Source organism: Parasteatoda tepidariorum, chromosome 5 (assembly GCF_043381705.1).
Source record: "Parasteatoda tepidariorum isolate YZ-2023 chromosome 5, CAS_Ptep_4.0, whole genome shotgun sequence".
Lineage (NCBI taxonomy): Eukaryota > Metazoa > Arthropoda > Arachnida > Araneae > Theridiidae > Parasteatoda > Parasteatoda tepidariorum.
The window spans coordinates 64,255,533-64,278,209 of NC_092208.1; the positions used below are offsets into that span (position 1 = coordinate 64,255,533).

General features: G+C 29.8%; 1 protein-coding gene across 1 annotated transcript in view; it reads right to left on the reverse strand.

Annotated features, from left to right (window-relative positions):
* Window positions 1-22,677, reverse strand: part of LOC107438514 (sperm-specific sodium:proton exchanger) — an 86,619-nt gene that overhangs the window by 57,560 nt on the left and 6,382 nt on the right. The window contains exons 2-7 of the mRNA XM_071181066.1: window positions 21,373-21,513; window positions 19,589-19,705; window positions 15,824-16,103; window positions 12,286-12,429; window positions 10,353-10,515; window positions 8,374-8,455 (exon numbers count right to left, since the gene is read on the reverse strand). Of these exons, the coding sequence (XP_071037167.1) occupies window positions 8,374-8,455; window positions 10,353-10,515; window positions 12,286-12,429; window positions 15,824-16,103; window positions 19,589-19,705; window positions 21,373-21,513 (927 nt within the window). The remainder of the gene's footprint in view (window positions 1-8,373; window positions 8,456-10,352; window positions 10,516-12,285; window positions 12,430-15,823; window positions 16,104-19,588; window positions 19,706-21,372; window positions 21,514-22,677) is intronic.

Here is a 22,677-nt window from a genome sequence, read left to right on the forward strand (position 1 = left end):
TCTTAGCATTAGGACACTTGTAGTTTTTCTAGAAATTCATCTCTAATCTCGTTTAAAACTTTTTCCCCTTAATTTCTTGATTATTTCGCAGTTTTAGCAAATAATTTTCTTAATTTCTTAAGATAATTCAATATATTCTGATACATCATTAATTAATTCAATTCGGGATGAACTCTTTAGCCGGATGAAGACCATTTTTCATATTTAAATTTAATTACTCGAGTCATTTTATCAAAGTATGTCACTAAGCCTGCGAATAAAAACGTTAATATTTAAGTATTAAATTCTCCAAAGCAAGGGGATTTTAGGTACTGTTTTGAATATTTTTTAAAGTAAAATATCGTTTGGATCTCTCTCTGTATATTATATATATATATATATATATATAATTATANTATATATATAGTATAAATAAATTAAAAGATATGAACCTTACAGTTCTTAAATTAAGAGGAATTATAAAAAGCTCCCGCTAAAAACATGAAGCCTGCAGTTAACATAAAGAGCCTGCATATAATATAAAGGCTTGTACACAATATATAGGCTTGTATATAATATGCGGGTTCTGTATATAATATGTGGACCCTGTATATAATAAGTAAGCATTTTGTTTATAATGTGTAGGATACTTTGCATATAGTTATAAAATGTGAAGGTGAGTTTATAAATTTAATTAAAAGAAATTTTATCACCAAATGATGATTTCTTACAGATTTAGAGTTTTCCAGACGTGTTTTTTTCATTTCAAAAAACTAATTAAAATTATTATTTTTTAAATCTAAAAACTATTGAAAGCATTAATTTCCTTTTTTTTATATCTGAAAAGGGGGAAAATGCCTCTAAATGTTTCCGTTTTTCAATATCGTGGGCACTGAATATGAGTTGTTACGCAACTGCAAAAACGTTTTCAAATCATTAATGACGTAGAAAGATTAAAGACATCAAAAGCTGTTTAATTCCCGGCGAAAGCAGAGAGGAGGTATGAGGCTTAGTTTTAGAAATGGCTTTAGGCCTCATCAGACAATCAAATGGTTTTTATTTTATAACCGTCGTTGAACAGCCGACCCAATTTTTGGGTTTGCGACTATTAATGCTCCACCTCGTAGCCTTGTAATTTTGAACCCAATCCAGAAGACAAGGGAACTCCTGGATCAAGTATTGGGCGAAATTTGCACTCGTGGAGGACTTTTTGATGGAACTAACCCGCATTTGCGTTGCATGGAGAAAAACGAAAATCACCCACGGTTTCGCGACAGCACAGTGGTCGGTACAAGCCGGATGCAGAATTCATATCGACCAGCCATCGCTGGGATTCGAACCCGTTTCACCTCATTGGAATGCAACCGCTCTATCTCCTGAGCCATCGCGGCTCACGCAATTGTTTTGGCTGTTCAATGCGGATTTAATATAGGTTCATTATATTTTTATAAAGTTTTTTTTCATAATTAGATATTAATTTGCAGCCGCTAATGAATACACAAGGACTTGGAACCAATAGTGATACAAATTAACATAGCTGGAACTGTTAAAGTTACAAAAAGTATTTTTATTGAAATTTCATACGAGGTAAAAAATTAAATACAAGGCAGTAAAAAGAATACTGAACTTCTTCATAATCAGACGTACTAAATATAATGATATTACTGAATAAATACTCAATTTATTTATTTATGATAGCTAAAAACTTATTTTTTATAGTTTTTAGCTATTACTCTAGATAATATCTGTATGAATATTAAACGTCACAAAAAACATTGATTGTAGTGATTTATTATGAAGAACTATATCCTCAATTTAATTTCTTCGTCTCAGAAAATTGATTAGATGTAGGTTATAAATACTTATCGATTGAGATCACCCATTAAAGAGCGATATCAAGTTTAGCCAGCTTATCTTAAGCTATTGGATATTAGTTGGTTCGGTATGCATACTAATGTCTTGTGTCTGCCAAGTAACTATCCACTTACTAATTAAATCTATTCTATTAGGGAGAATGATATGTTCTTAAGTGTTATTTAGGCAATATCCAATAACCTCTAATCAAATTTGCACTTAAACGAGAAATTGTGAGATTAAGGTAATAAGTTACAACAAATAAAGCAAATAAAATTTTTTTTTCTCAGGAATGATAAGCAATTTAAATAAGTACTTAGTATTCAAGATATAATACTTTTCACATTTAGAAAAAAATGTGGTAAAATTGCTGTCCTGTATGGTAATGATATTTCTAGTTTAAAAAACTGTAATTGTGGTTAATAAAATCAAACGATACTGTAATTGAACCATTCATTTGGTAATTTTTCAACTCATATGATATTGGTTTACAGAAAAATTATGGGCTTCAAAACTATAATTCTTATTACCACAATTAAAAAATACTAAGCTGAAGAGTACATTTAACCGAGTAAATGGTTTTTATACCATGCTCTTAGAAACCATGATAAAATTACTAAATTTAATCACATATTGATAAAACCATACATTATTGATAATTTTGACAATATCATTAGTAAAGAGCTTCGATAGAAATTACTGAACTTTATGGTGTTTTTAAAGAGCCAGAAACACGGTACATTTTACCATATTCTTTTAATATTTACCCTTTTTTTTCAGTTGCTTTTTTTCTACTATGCATAAATAGCAGATTTTGATTTAAATAATGCCATAAATGTTTCGATGGATTTCGTAAATATTCTAAACAAGTAAAAATTTAAAGATGCATAAATCTAAAAAAGAAATTAAAATTTATTTTCAATTGATTAAAGAAAAATTAAATTATAATTTGGTTATTCAGCATGTTAAAGTGATTAACATACTGAATAACTTGACAATAATCTACTACATACAATAATAACCATGCATTAAAGCTTTAAATTTTTTCTGTTAGAGAAAACAAATTAAAATTTTTTAGAAATGAACATTTTTGGCCATTCTAGATATAAATGATTATAAAATTTGTCACTATTTATTTTATGATGAAGTTTCCTTTCAAACCTTTTTTAAGACCACAATCATTTCAGTGAATCAGATGGCAAAGCTATGTTTTCTATATCGTATTAGAGATACATTATTTTGTAATGATTTTACTCTTATGTTCCTGCTATTATTTTATTGGGTAACTGGCAATAATAGATCAGGATGGGTTTTAGAAAAGAGGACTATATATCAAGCATAACGTATGAAACATGCTTAGTTTTTTTAAGAATAATTATAGCCTTTTGCATAAGCTATAATCAATACTGCTATAAATACGATGTGTGTGTGTAATTTCTCAGTTCGATAGTTTTATCATCTATATAAGGTTATGTTTTTTAAGATTGTGGGTAAAATAAATTTATCTGGTATCTTTACTATTTGCATAAGGTTGAGTTCTTTACAGATGAGTGAGCAAAGATAATTTGTCTGGTGTCTTTATTATCAACATAAGGTTATCTTCTTTTTAGGGATGTGAGTAAGAATAATTTTGGTTCCATTTTTATTTTTGAACTAAAATACATAGGGGGCCTAAACATATATTTTTATGGGCTTATATATTTTTGAACTAAAATCTATAATTTATTTTAAATTAAAATTATAACTTTTTTTAAGACAAATCAAGGGTTACAATTATTGTACTATCATAACTTTCATATGAATTTAGTAAAATACATTTTACGAACTTTATTGTAGATTGCTCATAATTTTATAGTAGATTGATTATGCAATTACATTATAACCAATTATTATGATGCAAGATTTTAGAGATAGACCAAAACTATTAGGTTCATTTCTTTAAATATGTAACGTGTTTTTTGATCTAGAACTCCTATATATTTATAAAATCCTTCTAAGAAATGAAGTAAAAATTTTTACTATGGGGGTCGCAAATTACTATTTAAAGATTAATGATCAGGAAAAGGGGAAAATTTAGCACTAGAAACACAATCAAATTTTACCAGGCACAATCAAAAATTGTTTGATTTTTTAATCTCAAGTTCCTCAATAATCATTCGTAATAGTTTGATAACGGTTTCTACTGACACCTTAGATGTGAATATTTATTTTACTTTATTTTTTTAAAAGGTTGCTAAAAATCTGCATTGAAGGGCGGTGAATACGGAACACTCTGTCAAGACGTTTGTGTCTAACGCAAAAAAAAAAAAATTAACACAAATTTCAAGAGCATTAACATTATAATAACAGTCCATAATTTAACGCATCTCTCCTTCAGAAAAACAATTCAATACAAGAGTTTAAAACAGAATTTTAATAATAAACTATCATACTTTAGAAACATTGTCTAATAATTCATTGTCAAGTATGTCTTTATATCGAACATACATCTCCTTTCAAAATTCCTTTTCGTGCCAAGTTGGTTGTAAGTACTGGTGTTGGCAGACTTACATTCTCTTTTAATTAACTACACATGCTCGTCTCTCTAAATAATAATAATGACTGCTTAAATGTAATGTTAGAGACATTTAATAAAGGAGACGGGCTATTGAATATTTCTCATCTGGGGACTTTGATGTCGGATTAATATTTACCGTTTGTAACAATCGCTCTCTTTGCGTTAACGAGAATTCTACGAGCTTCGTAATTTGGTGGTAGGGGAAACAATGATGGTTCTTACAGCTTAATCACAATAAAATATTTAATGCAGTTTACACGAAATATACAGGTTAAGGTTGAAATTAAATAACATTTTACTGACGTTTTATAAAAAAATATAATACATTCCAATTAATTCGGAAAGGATTAATTCCTTTAAAGTATCCATTTTAGTTAATTAATGAATATTTAAAGTATGAGAATTATTGAAATAATGGAAGAGAAATAGTGATTCAAAAGATGTAGTGAAGATTTAACAATACTAGAATTAACTACCAATCTTTTTTTCTTCTTCTTTTACATTGTTTCTTTTGATATCAACTCAAGCATGGACTTATGAAATAAAGATCTCGAGAACGACCAAGAATTTTTCTTACAACAATTTACAAATAGGTGTTGTTTGGATAAAAAAGTGATAAATTTTTGCGAAAAACCCACTTAAAATTGCAATTACTTTCGGATAAATAGGAATTTTTAAAAAACCCGGTTTAAGTTTAGAAATGAAAACGGACCTGTTTAAAGCATTTCAAATTTCACTGGTCATTAGATAGGCTTATATACTTCTAGAACTAATTACCGAACCATAAATTTTTCTTGTGTGAATACAGAATGGCTCTTGGAGCATGTAAAATCTCAACTCTGCCGAGCCAGCGATTTACAGAACAGCCGGCCTGCTATTTTTTACTACAAGTTCAACAGCTAATAGTTATCCAACTAATTATGAAATGACATATTTTTTACTTTTCCTCTTCATTTTACAATACTACAATGTAGTTTTACTTAAAAATGAGAAAAAAATTTCCTAAAAAGTCACTTCAAATTGCAATTCAAACGGAAAAGAACTTGAATAACTCAAGTTCTTAAATAAAAGCAGTCCTTTATCATAACAAATTTCAACTCTGCAACTTCATTTTTGTGGGCTGCAGAGCAACCCACTGAATATTTCCCCCCACATATTTTAATGTTAATAATTCTAGAATAGAATGATATGTTTTTTTTTATTCCCTCGTGTTTCCTTTACACACCTTCGTAGTTTCAAGTTTCTATATTTTAACGCTTTTGTGATCCAAAGCAAAAAGAAACGCATTGTTGAACACCTAAAACAGTGGTTGAAGCGTTGCTTTTTAATTTTTTAATATCGAGGAATATATGCACTTTAAAATTATAGCAAAAGGTATCAGAGTAGAATGCCATAGTACGTGCAAATTATTTTAATAACATCCTGAGTTCCGAAAACTAGCAAAGCAGCGAAACCATTGTTAGAGAACTTTCAAAATAAGTGCCTGGCATTCATATTTGAATTTTTTAATCAGAAAAAATAGCCAAAAAAAGTCTTTAAAAATCAGAACCGAAGAAATTAATTATTGAATTTACCAGAGAAGATAGAACAGTTCATTGAATAATTAAATAAAATGTATTGCTATTAATGTTATGTAATTAAATAAAATGTATCTTGGTTTCGTTTCGTGAATGCCTACTATCTAAACACGATTTGTCATCCTTATTTGGTCTCCTCTAAAGAAACAAATCCAAGTAGGAGATCCAAACTAAAGCAGAGAAGAATAGTTTTGAATGAGTTTTGAGCAGAATGACATGGCCGGAAGCAAGATCGATTGTAGAGGATAAGAGCGTTTGGAGAAATATACTCGAGCAAGTGCATGAAGCGGTTATGCAACTATAAGGACTTTGAAACGCAATAACTCTTTAAAGAAAAAGTATAACTGATTCGTTCTTGCACAGATCCCATTGATAGATACTTTATTTTTTTTAAAGACTTCCTCATCAGCACACGGAATTCTTAAATTAGCTTACATAAACAAATAAAATGTAACACGTAACAAAAATTAGGAACGTAACAAGTAACAAAAATTAGTTCTTTTATAATGCGTATTTCAGAGAAGCAACATGAGCTCCTTTTACGTTTACAAAACTTACAATTATACCTTAAGGGAAATACAAAAATGGTCAATATACAGTCTTAGAAAAAGCGCTCAAAGCCGAATCATAGTATCGATACCTTGAACCAATTAGATAAACAACTAATATTTCACAAGTTTAGCTCAACCTGTTAAATTTAAAACCTTGAATCCGTTTTAAAATTATTCTACACTCTCAGATTTTTCAACGTTGAATCATAATATCTGTATTTCGTACCATAATAAGCTGCAAATCTGTTACAACCTTAAAAAATGTTTAATCAAACAATATTTCGGTTTAAATTAAATCATAATATAGTGTAATCACGTTTAAGTAATACAGTGCGGTAAAGCTCAGCCCCATATTAATTTCAGTCCCATATTATAAATCATTCTTCAAATTTGAATGATATTATAGTTTAACTAACACCAAAATTGTATCGTTATTTTATGTTATGTTAGAGAACACAAACACTATAGGTAAAAACTAATTACAGGGTGTACAAAGTGGAAAAAAAGCACGTCATTTCAACAATATAACATTTGAACGTGATTTTTTAGAATCAGTAAAATATTTATTAAAATATCAAAGTTTTAAGAACGTTAGTAAAATATTATTAATTATGTATAAAGAAATTTTCTAATGTAATTATATTTTCAAAATGAGCTTACAAATGGTTTTTCATTGGATACATTGTGACTATTTACAGAAAACAAAATAATATTTAAAATATCAGAATAATTAATTATATTATCAAGAATTTTATTAAAAAATAACTTACAACACAAATCTAACAATCCAAGACAATCAAATGAGGGAACGAAAAAATATTTTGCAATGAAGAAACAGGAAGATTATAAGGATATTGCTCATTTGTTCTATATTATAGCAAAGCATAAAAAATTATTTTGAGCTCCTGTGGTACAGTGCTTTTTATTATTATATAGTAGGGTCTTCAAATAATGCTGCAATATTCTAAAGTTTAACGAATGTAAGTGAAATAAAGAATTTTTAAGGTTTTTCTTTTGTGAAGTAACAATGAACGGTTTTCTTCAATTACATACATTATATAAGTTATTTAGGTCATGCTGCAAAATAATTGCATCCAAATTTGTATTTATAAATTTAAAACTTTTCAAATCAAGTGCAAATTGAAAAAATTCCGAATTTTTAAAAGCTAAACAAAGATAATTTATAAATGAAATGAAAAGCACATGTCAAAGATTTTGTCCTGCGGCACTCCAGAACAAGTAGTAAACTTACCAGAAATTGCTTTTCCGAAATATATATACAAAAATGTATTACATAAATAAGAAAATGACCATCCAGAGAGATTTTTCGTGAGAACCAAGCTCAACCAATTTATTTAACAAAATATCAAAATCAATAGAATTAAAAGCTTTAGAAAAAACCGTGTAAGCCACACCAAGCTGGGACTCATGTCGTAATTCGGGCTTATTTTCATAATAAGCATGACATAATTCGGATTTATTGTTTAAAATAAGTCAGTCACTATTCGGATTTATTGTTAAAAATCAGCCAGACACAAATCAGATTTATTGTGCAAAATGAGTTACTCATAATTTGGATTTATTGTTAAAAATAAGTTTTCCATGCAAATCGGATTTATTGTTTAAAATCAATCTTACATAATTCGAATTTATTGTTTAAAATAAGAAAATTAGTCACATGTAATTCGGATTTATTGTTTTAAATAAGTCATACATAATTCGGATTTATTGCTTAAAATATGTCAGACATAATTTGGATTTATTGCTTAAAATAAATCACATGTAATTCGGATTTATTGTTTAAAATAAGTCAGACATAAACAAATTCATGAAAATTGGTAAAAAATGTACTCACCCAGGAGCTTTAGTAATGGTTTCATTGTAGAAGCATTAATAATCAAAGTTAAGAAAATAGTACCAGAAACTTGAAAGAGTAGCTGGAAAATAAAAGTAACTTTGTATATTAAATATTTAAAATGAAAAATTGCGTGAAACAAGCAGAAGAATCCCTTTAAAATAGCTAGACATTTTGGAGCATGTCTAAACATAAAATCCTTGTTCTCATTTGATGCAACCATATGATGAGTTGATTTGTATTGCCATCGTTATTAAAATTTATTTCACCATACTATGGTTTCAACGTAAACAGAAGCATAGTTAAACTGAACATCTTGTTTAAGTAGAAGTAAACTTGCGCTTAACTATAGTTCAATGCTAATCGAAGTTTTCCTGATAGTGTAGGATGATTGTTAAAATTTAATCATGGTTTTAAGTTTAACTGTTTTAACTAAAACTTGTGAGACATAAACTGTTAATCTCAATTTAACTTGCAGACACCTGCATGCATAATACTAAGAATGTACAATGGCAATAATTTTTTATTTTACATTTGTGTTTTTTTAAATCGGCAATGTCGACTGATTGATTAATATTTTGGACGAAAAGGCAATTCCAGGCAAAAGTCTTTTGGTAATTATTAACTATTTTTAACATTTATTGTAAAACTGGTCTGAAATAAATTGATATTTTAAGGTACGTCAAATTTTACATTATTAAAATTTTTGTAAGTTTAGGCAACAAAATAAAAAATTTGTTCGAATTCTGTACTCTTAAGAAATAAAAAAAACAAAACATGATTTTTGAAATTTTTTAACTCAAAAACTAATTAGCACATTTACGAAGCCAAAATCACTTGTTTTGAACTATCGACTTATTCTCCAAAAAAATAATAAAAATATTAATATCTCTAGTTCATTATTTGAAATAGTTATTATGCTTATGATGGTAATCCTATATTAGTAATATAACTAGGTTTTTTCAACGTTTTAAATTTCTAAAAAAATGCACAGCTTTCAAAAGTTACATTTTTGGATTAAAAAGAGAAAAATATTAATTTTGTCACACTTGTCACAAAAGAAGAAAAAAAAATATTGCTGCAAGAGTTAAGTGGTGACAGAAGTATAATTCGAAAAAAGTGCCCCCTAATTCTTATTTTATTTACACCGAAAATTTTTTTCAAAGCTCTTTTTCCTTTAACAAATTATTTCCCCCCCCCCCCGTTAAAAATAAAAACTTTTAAATTCATTTTTATCATTTTCGTTGCGTTAGTTTGTGTTATTTATTTATGTCAGAAAGTCATTGTAATTTTGACTGGTTTGAAGGGATGAAATGGCAGCTAAAATCACTGAGATTGGTTAGAAACGGTTGAAACCTCTATTGGCACCAAGCACAAAATTTTAGCTAATTTTCTAGCTAATCGGTGAGTGATCTAAATTAAGATTGTAAGATTTCACTCTAGCTGAAACAAAACTGATTTATGCGGAAGTTATAAAATAGAGATTATAAAAGAGGTCTTAATCGAAAAAAAAATTTCCAAAGAGAGTTCCGTTAAAAGTTATTCGTCTTTTTATTTTATTTTATAGCAGTCGTTAAGGGCTTACGATTACTAATGTTCAACTCCGTAACCTTGTAATTTTAAACCCAATCCAGAAGACAAGGGAACTCTTGGATCATGTATTGAACGAAATTTGCTTTCACGAAGGACTTCTTGATGAAACTAACGAGCATTCGCTTTACCCGGAGAGGAAAACCACAAAATCCTCCTACGGTTAGCCTGATGGCAAGTAGATTCTAAGCCATGATCCGTTTACCATGGAGGATATTTTAAGCTAGCACTGTGGTCGGTGCGAGCCGGGTGCGGAATTTGTATCGACTAGCCATCGCTGGCATTTGAAATCAGTTCACCTCATTGGAAGGCGAACGCTCTATCTCTTAATGGCTGTAAAAGTTGTTTATCGTAGAATTTTTTGGTTGTTGAATAAAATCGCATCTTACTTGATTGGTAACGGGTTCTTTTAACCATTCCCGAGCAATCAATAACAGTGCGAGCTCAACTGATCCTCGTAAACCGCTCCAAGTTAATATGATTCCATAATTCCAACTAAAACCATAACCAGTTTTCCGTAGGCAAGCACTTAACACAAAGATCATCAAGCCCCTTTAAACAGAAAAAAAAATCTTTTAACAAATTTATTTTTTGTTAATTTACTGCTTTTTTTAAAATTCTTTTAACTATTTAAACAACACTATTTTAATAAGTAATTAATAAAACTACTTTCTATGTCACTCATTTTTGAAATTCCTGCTGCCTCTAAATAGAATGTTGGAAGCTGTTGGTAATTTAAGCTTTTAAGGCGTAGGATTTAATCTTCTTTTACATGATGGTGGAAATTTCCATCATAACATTTAGTGAACAAAAAATTGTACTCAAAGCAGGTGTACTGTAAATTGATTGTTGCTGGCAACTTTTTTCACGACTTTTGCTTAATAAGAAACGTAACTGTCAAAAAAAAAAGAAAAATCAAATGTCACAAACATATTAGCGGGTTTTAACTTGTCATTTCTCTGTCTGGAGTGGTTGGAAGAAGTGTGCGATTTCCTGTATATTTTTTTATAACTAATCTGAGATTTTTCTTCTAGTAAAAGTGATAATGAGTGGAAAAAAGATTTTTTTACTGTGTTTCTGTTATTTTCTGAGCAATTTATATCAAATATCCCAAATAATCCTCCTAAAATCATGTGACAGAAACTTACACCATTATGCAGTTCCTTCACTTTTAATCTTGGATGAAAATGTTTCTTACTATACGTTTGTTTCTGTTATTTTTGTAAAGAAATTAAAAAGAAGAGAGTGAAGAGTACTTGGATAAGGACTTGGACCAATTAGAAGGAGATTAGCAATCAGAAGATGGTCTTTATGACGAGAATTCTCACGACGAGTATCGTGATGCAGATGAAATAATAAGAGTGTTGCAAAAGGAGAATAATAATTGATTTTTTTTAATTAACATCGGGAATAAAATTCTGATGAAGAGTACAATGATGCTGATGAAATTAAACGAGTGTTGCAAGAGGAGAATAATGATTGTTTTTTTAATTATCATCAGGAATAAAAATGATACAAAGATAAATATTTTTTTAAATTTATTTTGTGCTGAGTTTAACATGTAAATTTGCATGGTGATGGATATTTCCATCCGCTATTTTTCATTTATTTTATATTACATTTTTATACTAAGATTTTTTAAAAACCTTTTTCCCTTTGCCCAGAGCATGAACTATATCACCCTGATTTATTCCCCCCCCCAAAAAAAAACAGTCAAAGAAAGGATAAATGTAGTGTTTGATGGCACATAATCCAAAACAGGCTACGTGGACTAAGCGTGGTCCACATTGCACAAACTGAATAACTTATCAAACACTTTAACCAAGTTTAGTGTAAAATAAAAAAGGATAACTGGTATTCTTCTGTGCGTTGCTCAGGAGAGACAGAACAGAGGAGAGTTTTAAACACGAGCTATCATTAAAATAAGTTACAAAGGTATTTACTTCAAAGCCGACAGAAAATGTTTCCATAATAAACAGCTTTACTCTTTTTTTTTTTTTAAGAATCAAGTATATTTTACATTTTGATTAACTCAGGAATGAGTTCATAAACCTTGACTCTTAACTAGAGATGCTAGCCGTATTTTAATCAGTCATTCTTCCTATAATAGTTTCAGATTATATAAAAATATAAAAAGACAATTGTCGTTTTACTGTTGTGTGCATTTTAACTGGGCAAAAACAATCATGATAAAACCATGAATAAACAAATATCTAGAAATCTTTTGCTGTCATCAACAATAATTTAACAAAAAATACAACGGTGTTTATTGGTTAATTATTTATTTCTTATTTAGCTGTAAGCGTAAAAATAAATTAATACCTAATAGTCATTATTGCAACGTAAGTTGTAATAACTAATCCAATGTCGTTTGTAATCAGGTCAGTTTTAATCGAAGATGCAATTACATTGCCAACAATTGTTAATATGAGTGTGTTTGCCCAAAAGTTCAAAGATTCCCAAAACCTGAAATTAACAATAAGTTAGTTAGGACATGTGATTATTTAGCCACTAAATTAGAGGTTTCCAATGTTGTTTTCCGCTATGGAACCATAAATAATCAACATTCTTTCGGCGGAACTCTAACTTCATAAACTTAATTGAGAACATTAAAATCTGAATTAAGCTGAAAATGATTAAAGGAAAAAAGCAGGATTTCAGTTTAATTTGAATGGAAAAAATTGCTATGAACGCTGAAAATGATAACTATGGAAACATATGTCTTCATTAAGGAATTTAGCTATTTTGATTTGTAAAGTGGGATAGGAAATATTTAATAAATGATTGATTTTTTTCCACAATTCGTTCAATTTACTGTTATTGGAAATATTATATTTTCGTCCTTTAAATTTCTATTTCACGAGCATTTTACTTCGAATAATTTTATAAAGGTTACTGAAAGATTAAATAAATTATGAATTAGAGGTTGGGTCTGAATATAATCATAAGTTTGAAAATTCATCACCGATTATAAAAAGTACTAACTCGCGGAACCTCTTTAATTCTTCCGCAGAGCTATAGGATTTCGCGGAAGAACACCATTTGTGAAGGACTGCTCTAAACACTATGTGATACACTATTAAACAGCATACAATGCAAATTTGCGGCTACTTAAATGGGGTGTTAAATCAATTCTGATTTTCGATTCCAGTTGACCAAAAGCATGCAGTAAACAAGGAAGGAAAGCATGATAATATTGTGCAACTCAGTACATAATCAAGTTTAAGTAGTATGGAAATATGGTTTAAATCAGCAACAAATTAAGGATATTGCAAATTTGAACCAAATTTTAATTCCAGCTTCAAAAATATCTTAGAAACTAAAATAACTTCATAGAGTAACTTATAATTTTATTGATACTATTCTCCGAATATTACAATTATCAATCGATTATTATCAATTCTATTATATCGATTAATCAATTGATTAATGTATTATTAAGGTAACTAAGAAAAGGAGAAGAGATTAAATTATTAGATTAAAAATTTCCAATATTTTTTTCGAGGGAGCTTTATTCCGCCTTATTAAGAAATAAAAACAATAGAAATAAAATTTTTTATGCCTATAACAATGCATTTTGTAAACTTTTCACCATGAAATTTAATCAAATGAGTAATTTAGTTGAGAGGCTTAAGAATAGACAGGATTTATTATGGTCTCCTAAATTTACAACCATGAATTTAATGAGGGCTGCTTGTCTCACACAAAACGTGAATAGTTAGTGGCAATGATCTATTATTTCTGAAGTAAATTGAGATCGATATTATGTAGTATGACTGTTATTGATAACTTGACATCAGATCATAGATTAATACATTCTGCACAAATTTAAACTATGTATTAAATTAATGAATGCTTAAATGATAGCTGGCAAAAATGAATGGTTGGTTTGTGTGGTCAATTTTCATTTCAATTTATTAAGCATCACAGCACCATTGCGACGACTGATACTTTGCAGTTTTACGGATAATATTTTGTAAAATTTTGATTTATAATTAAAAATACATATAGTTTGTATCAATATGGTTTTATTGCAATAATAGGTGAGAATAAATAAAGAACCATTTAAAAATATTGCAGAATCGAAATTTTCCGATTTCGTGTTCTCTTTTTTTTATTTTACTTACAATAAAATAAATTAATTAAATTTTATTTTCAATTTTTTAATAATTTAAACTACAAAAGCTTTTATACGTTGATGTAAGTTAAGAAAGAATGATTATAAACTACTTATATAACACAATAAAAAAACATCGTATTTCTTATCACCAGAAATGGTGGCAACTATCTTACACCAAAGAGATGTTCCACTACACTAAGAATGTTCTATTACGCTACTAGGTGTAAAGTAGCCACCTCTTTTTATTATATAAAGTAACATAAAAATTTATAATAGTAAAATAAGTGTCAGTAAAATTATTATTACGATACATCAGTCGAAGAATCAGTAATTTAGAATGAAATATAGACTAATTTTCAAAATTAAATTAGTTAGTAAATCAAACCTACGAATAGCACAGAAATAGCATAAAGAAGAAATCAGCTAGGTTTTACAGAATAGAAGCCAATAGAAATTATGCATGTTAAAACCACTTTACACAAGTCACAAAGACTTGAAAAATAAAATATAAATATCCTTATTACACAATTAAAAACAGGCATATTTATTTCAACGGCAAACAACAATCAAATCCAACTACTCATAAACGACAACAAACTCTCAATTGGGCACTTGCGCTTCAAAAAGAATTAGACATCCCATACCCACTCATGTGATCTATGACGTCAGCTCCAGCTGATGTTTATGAGGAAAATGGCGCATTAAAGTTGAGCTAAGTTTCTCTATATAAGTTGGAATGTTAATTAACGAAAAGTTAATCAAATACAGAACCGTATCGCAATTCGAATTAGTTGAAATATTATTCTTTCTCGCCTACTTCTTTTTACTTAACTTAGATTTATTATTCGTTTATGTATTTTATTGTAACAGTGATATATTTTTGCTTCGCGCACCTGGCAACTTCGATGCATAATTAGTTTGTTTATGCTCCACGTGTCTTCATGTCCTTCTTTGTGTTAAGTCTCTTTATAAATATATAGCGGAAGAATTGAAGTACTTGACAAAGAATCCTTGTGAAAGAATGTGTCAAGAGAATTGATACTTAACGGGCTTGTCTTGCTCGAAATAGAATGGAAAGAACAGTTGCTAACGTAAACAAATACCACGTTTCAATAACCAATCAGAATCGAGATCCCACACTTGCAGGTATCTCAGTGCAAACGCAACTTAAGCGATAAAAAAAAGCACGCCAACACATCGGTATTTTCGGAAGAGAAAATAATTCTCTTTTTACATTGAATGAGTGAGAATGCGGTGAAAGTTAATTATATTATAAATGTTGAGATTTAAATTACACCCTTTAAATCGTGCATGAATGCTCGATTTGGTGTTAACCCGGAATAAAGTGTTTCTTCAATGATTTTTTTGGGTTGTTCAACATCACATTCAGAGAGATATTATCCCGCAGTTTTTACATCCAAAATTCAGTATCCGGAGAAAGTTTTGCCGATTTTTTTTGCCTCTAAATTTTCCGCCTTTTATTACTACTAACTACAAAGTAGAAATAAATACTACAATAGATTTTTTAAAGTTGATACTAATAGCTTTTATTGTGCAAGTTCAGAAAAGGTCTTTAGGGTAGACGAATTGCGCAGTTATTCAGGATAAAGGTTAATCATTTACATAAATAAAATTTTTTTCTTAAAATTTAGTATTTATGAATCGAATTATAAATCTACACGAATTCAGTAATCAGCTTTAAGAAATTAACATTTCATATTAAATTGATAGTATACTTACAGATCAGTAGTGCTTCTTCTGTCAGCTGGACTATTTACTATGCTATTGTAATAATAGTTTACCATTACTCCCAAAACAAAGACAGACAAAACTCCAGAAACTTCTAGACTTATTTTGCTGGCAAAGTAGGTAATGTAAGTCATACAGAATGTAAAATTCACCTCCATGTAAGTATCAAGCTCCACCCTTCTCAACATGGCTATAGTTGCTATTGCAATTAAGTATCCGACCAAAACAGAAACTCCACAATCGTAGGCGAAGTGAGCAATTATACTTCTTACTGAAATATTTTGTAGATGTTTTGTTACCCTTAATTAAAAACATGAGATAATTACAATATACGTTAAATATTTATGCATTTTTCTATTTATATGAACCGCAAAGCTTGTCTCTTAATATCGTTTATCTTCGAAGTAACCGACGATTACTTTGACGATTGCCGGGCTAGTCTGGTTGGCAGGGTGCTGGACTCAAGTTTTTGAGAACAGGAGTTCGAATCCAGGTGACTGAAAACTCCCCGTGTACTTAATGGTGCACGTTAAATCTGTCGGGTCACAAAGTCCTCCATCTTCCCATAACAAATTAATACTCCTGGGGGTACTGAATTGGAGATTGATCGTTCAGGTTCAGGTCAAAACTATGATCTGTGAGTGAATGAATATGAGTATGAGTGGGCCTGTCCTATAAACGGGTGTGACGCATGGGTGTGACAGAATTTGAATTCTTGGCCATGGATGATACCACTGGAAAACAAAAACAATAGCACTTCCTCTACCTTAATGGACGACAACAGCCGACGATTTGAAAAATCAATTTAGGAAAAACGGGAAGGGAGGGGTTGCGAAGTTCTGCTAAGAAAACAAGTATTTGTTCGAAAACTTTCAAATTTGATTGAACAGACTCAAATTTCTTACATTTGACTCAACAGATGGCGTTGCAAACCAGGAAAGACTATTGTAAAATGTTTTTATTATAACCACTATTTCCATGAAAAATGTGGCTCACACTGAAGAATAATATACATTCGCCATACGAATGTTTCCGCTAGAATGGTCTTACTGTCATTCTTTTTATGATAATGTCTATTTCTTTTAATGCCTGCTATCATAAGAAAATTAACAGTAGAAACCGTTCTCTTCAATTTTAATTTAAGTATTGGAATTATGTTCTTCTTCTTTTTTTTGTGCTTTTTCAATGAACTACAGTTGCCATTTTGCCAAACTATGAGTTCCTGTAGCCACTTCTTTAAGAGATTGTTAAGGATGTAGATTTCCCATGGCCCTATCAAAAATGTGAAACTTTTGCCCCATGTCTAAAGGCATCATTATTGTATTTTCAAAATACCATGGCAATGATGTATTTTATACTAAGCCTATTTAGGGCTAACATATAATGATTAAGAACTAGTTTAATATTTATTCTGCATATAGTCTCAAAGCTCTAGATAAATCATTAAGCAAATTTAAATTTATTAATTGAAATTAATATTTATTCTACCACGTGGCATAAATTGAGCATAATATCGAGAAAAACGAAAATTTTTTTGCTTTAGATTAAATTATACCTAACATATTTGATTAGCATGGCCACGTGGAGTCAAAAATAATTTACACCAATTAAAAATAATTTTTCTTGCAGTATTAAAAACAAGTTTATTTTATTGTTTTAGAGTTCATTCAAACAGGAATTTTATAAAATGAAATCGTTATTTCGTTAGAGATAACATTAACGTTCTACAACATAAATATAATTCCTAACAAAATATATTTTTAGTTTGAAAAAGGAAGCAAGGATGGAAGAAACAAGAACAGGCGAAACTCTAAGACTTGTTTCTATCTACCCAGAAAGTTTAAAGCGCAGTTTTATATCTTGTTATTGCTTTTTCATTTTGCAAACGTCGACTTTCAACATGCTCTGACTGTAGTTGTAAGTGAGAAATAAAGACAACAATTTTTTTAAAACTCAGTCCAGCCGACATTCACCAACAGTAGATGATGAATGACAGTACTTGCTGGGAATAAGAAAGAAACAAACAATATTTTTTCTTATTTAGCCGTCACCAATGCAGATGGCGGGATGCCGATATTTTCTGGAATAAATGGGAAATAACTTTATTTAATACAAAGGGTTTTTCTCCATGCTAACTCACATTCGACAACCCTCAATATTACTTTCTAAAAAATTCTAATAAATTATATCTAAAGAAATTTATAAACCAAAATAGATTATTTAATTAAACTTAAATAATTTTTCTCGGTTATTACGCAAATTCATCTACAAACTTGTTTTTTAAATTCCTATTTAATTTTTGGTAGCTGTAAAAACTCGTTAAATGCTTTTCCCAAAACAGAACATTCAGTAATCGTTTTAAAAAGGAAATTAATTCGTAATCAATTATGTAATAATTTCAAATGACTGTATTCTTGGTTTACAGTTTTACTTAAAATCCATATAAATAAAGCAGAATGTTTTTATATGTAAGTGAGTGTATATACTTGTGTGTACTTTATACAAATTTGTAATTCTGAAAATAACAGCCCCAAATAATGCACAAACGTTTGATATTTCAGTAAATTCCATAGTTTTTTAATTCTTATCAAACAATAGTAATTAAAAAAAACATGTTTTAGTTTTTTTTCAATTTTTTTTTTATTAACGAACTTACTAGTAAAATATTTATGAACACTTACGAATAGGATATTTATAAACCTTAATTTGTTTTAAGTTTTCATGTCATGATTATAACTATAAACTCAAGGATTGTCTCGGATCATACAGTGGATGAACTTATTACCATTTATATTAAATTATATCAAGTTCATATGAAATGTTTATATAATGCCTTAATGCTTTTTATGTATATATATATATATACTAGCAAACCATATTCAATTGAATGCATCTACATGAACAAATTGGCATATCCTGATTATATAGCCCATGTAAGACACTGGGAAGGGCAACAAATAATAAATAGAAAAATGTATTATATTAGCTTAACTAATTGTGTCAGCAAATTTTTTTCAGTTTTGGACATGGTTTCGTAGTTTTGATTATATCAGACTTATTGGTTATTTACTTTCTTTCAACCCATGCGAACCAGTTCGTCCATGGGTAACCAGTTCGTAAAATATAGAATTAAATAAACTTTTCTAAATCTATCTAAATCACTATGCCACATATGAAATTGTCGAGATATTCGGTAATTTGAAATTTTCACACATCACGATAAGTAGTATTGTGTTCCATAGGTTCGATAAAATTAAATGAAAAGTTAAATTGTTCGTATTTGCTTTATGTATCACCAAGTGGTTAATTCCAATGGAGTAGAAATTGAAAAAACCGTTGTGTTGAACTGCAAGACATTTGTAGTAGTTGTCTTTTACTTCCATCTGGCAACCAAACTTTTTTTTTGCTTCCAAGTTTGCTTTAATTTAATGATTGTCAGTCTGACATTGATAATGATTCGTCATATTTTAACAACGTTTTCGTTCTTCTTAACTATTGAATTCGTTTGCCATCGCATTTTTTTCATTTAACTTTTGATAAAGATTTTGAATACATTGCTGAATACACTGTGCATTAATACTGGCACTTATAATGCTTTCAATTACATAATTTTGAAGTCTAAAAAAATACTTGCTCGCTCAATCTTAATTCTGGAAGTTGCAATAACTTTGAATTTCTTACTAAAAGGAAATAAATATTTTCTGAGAAATTTTCGACCTACTAACTTAAGAAATAAATAAATAAATAAATATTTACTTTCAAAGGTTACAGGGTTTATGTATGCTTGCAGAAATATCTCCAGTAACAGAATGGACATGACTTGGTTAATTGACGATTCACCTTCAATGATTGTTATAACGGGAGAGTACATTCCTATATAAATAAATAAATACAGTCACTTACATGATAACATCGTTCTAAACTTTAAACTCAGTGGCGCAACAGCACATAGAGGGCCAATGTCTACTGTGCCCATCTCAGTTTTCTTGACCTTAGGCTCTGGGGAGCAGGAGCAGATGTTCCGATCAGGTGGTCAGCCGAAAGCGGAACTCCCAGTGTTTAGTTACCACGCATGCTTGGTACTCATTTATCGACCCACTGAAGGGATGAAAGGCTGAGTCAACCTTGCCCGGCCCGAGGCTTGAACCCAGGACCTGTGGCACGGGAGAAAGAAGAGCTACCACTCAGCCACCAAGTGTCATAACATTGTTCTAGTCATTGGCTATTTAGGTAAAATTCAATTTAGGCTCTGGGTGAAATAACAAGTTAAAGAGACAGAAATTGCAAAAAGGCAAATGTCAATTTGGAGCTTAAATAAGAAACAACTTGCAACATAAAAACTTATATTTTTAAGAACTAAATGATTTTTTTATGAATTTGAATTTTTAAAATTATCCAACAAACTTTGCATTCGAAATACTGCTTTTTCTCGAAAATTGTGAGCATGATATAAATGATACTGTTTTCCAGAAATAGCTGTTAATAACGTGTCTTGATTTTGTCTAATATACAAGTGATTATTTAAATTTTTTTCTCAAATAATTTATAATTTTGTATTTTTAATGCTTTAATATTTTCTAGAGGTATAGATCTAAAAAATGGTGCTTCGAAAGAATAATATCCGAATTCATTTTTTTTTCATAAATAGTTATCGAATTGTTTTGGGGAAATAAGTAACAGAAATTGGAAGACTGGTGAACGAACAAGGCAAGTCCAATTTTTTTCAATGTATTGTAACAATACAGCTGCTTAGATTAGAGCAAGAACCAGGTATGCACGTAGAATCAGTACACTGGTGTTCAAAATTAAAAGAATTTTCTTATTTTGTCAATTATCTCCAGAACTACAGGACATATTTAAATGAGATTTGGTTTGAACAAACATTGATCTAATACAAAAATAATGACCATTCAACAGTTATAATACACACTCATGCTCGTGGGAAACACCCATCACAGTCAGATGGTAACAAGGAGTGGTCACATAATTGAATAAAATTTTTTTTAATGAAAGGTATGGCCCCCTTTTACAGGGCAATATATGAGTTCCTGAGGCAGTTTGTTCATCTCGTCCAGTAATGCTGTTTTAAGACGCTGGATGGTTTTCGAAAAGAGATTATGTGTTGCAATTTTCCCCTCCAAAGCCATTTCCCTGACATGCTCTATAGGGTTGATGTCTGGAGATCTGACTGGCCAATCCATGCAACGAATATATTCTTTTTCCGAAAAATGGTAGGTCAGAAGTGCTATGTGTGGTATCAGTGTGTTAACCATTAAAATAAAAACAGGACCCACTACACCCCTGAAAAGGCGAACTAGGACTTAAAGATCTCATCCCTACACCTCATATCAGTCACAGTATCTCACAGTAACAGAAAAAAAAAACAGAGCGAGAGAGAGAGAGAGAGAGTTATTGCTTTTTATTGGGAAATTAATTATTGATTTTTATTCATCATGCTCGTTGATTTTCCATAGCTCACGTAAGTGATTACGGTGTAAGTTGATAAAATAGAAATTCTAAACTGGCAAACTAATTCTTACCACTTTCTTTTAGCATGTTCGCAACAGTGGCTGGCGCAGTAGAGCTCAGAATTGTTCCAAAAATAAAACATACATTCCAGTTCCATTTAAAAGGTCTAAGAATATATTTTGCAAATACAGCCGTCAGCGATGTGCAAAGAACTACAAAATGAAAATCAATCAGTTAAAAAGACAAAAATATTGCCTCATCAACCGTCATCACTTTTTTGGATGACCTTAATACCTTTTTTTCGATCGATTCGGGTTCTTTACCTCTAAAAGTGTCTTAAGTTGCAATTTTAGATCTTTATTTTTCGAAGAATAATCAGCTAATTTTCGTATTATTTTGGATTTTGTCATCAAAGACTTCAACAATTAAAATAAATTGTAAAATATAAAAATAAATTTTAATAAATTAAAATAAATTACAAAAAATATAAAAATTGTAAGTGTTTTTTCACCGCATAGAGCCATCTTTCGATAAGAGTACTTTAGAATTGTATGAAAAAGGTTTTGATTCGCTTCTCATAAGTTCCGGGGATATCATATGACAATCCGACCATTAGATCATAAGTTATTTTAGATGTTCGCGCTTTCAGTCTGTGCACTTTACAGTTCACAGAAAAAAAAATTAACCACCTTGAATAACTTTTGATCTAATGATCTTCACGTTCTGGAACTCAATCTTAATGGCTGAAGCGGGTGACCTTAAATATGCTAATTAATAAGGGCAAGAGATATTTTAAGTTACGAAATCAGCCACAAAAACGTACTTTCTCTGAATAAACTGAACTTTTTTTCCCCCACGGATTCGAATTTTTGACCCCCGAAATATAGGGGTTTGCCGTAATCTGGGAAATATAGTTCCAAGGATTTTTTCGGGAAAACGATCCTTAGCTTGGATCTTCTAATATAAATTTTTGCGTATTTCGCTATACCTCGAGAACGTTGTAGGCGAATTGAAAATTTTTTGCACACAATTATAAAATTAGTTCATCCAAAGATAATTTCGTGCAAAAAAATTTTTTTAGTGAATATTTATTATATTTTTATTGCTGTATTTAATAATGGTTGAAAATTTTTTGAATTGTGCGGTATACGAATTTATTTCATCATTTTAAAGAATGTAAATTTACATGGCAAAATACAAAAATTTAGCAAAATCGGTCGAATAGTTCCTGAGAAATTTAATTCGAAATTTCTGACTTTTTTGATGTTTATTCAGAGAAAGTACGTTTCTCTGTCTGATTTTGTTACTTAAATTATCATCTGAACGTATTAATTAGCATATTTGAGGTCACCCCCACGAGCCACTGAGTCCTAGAT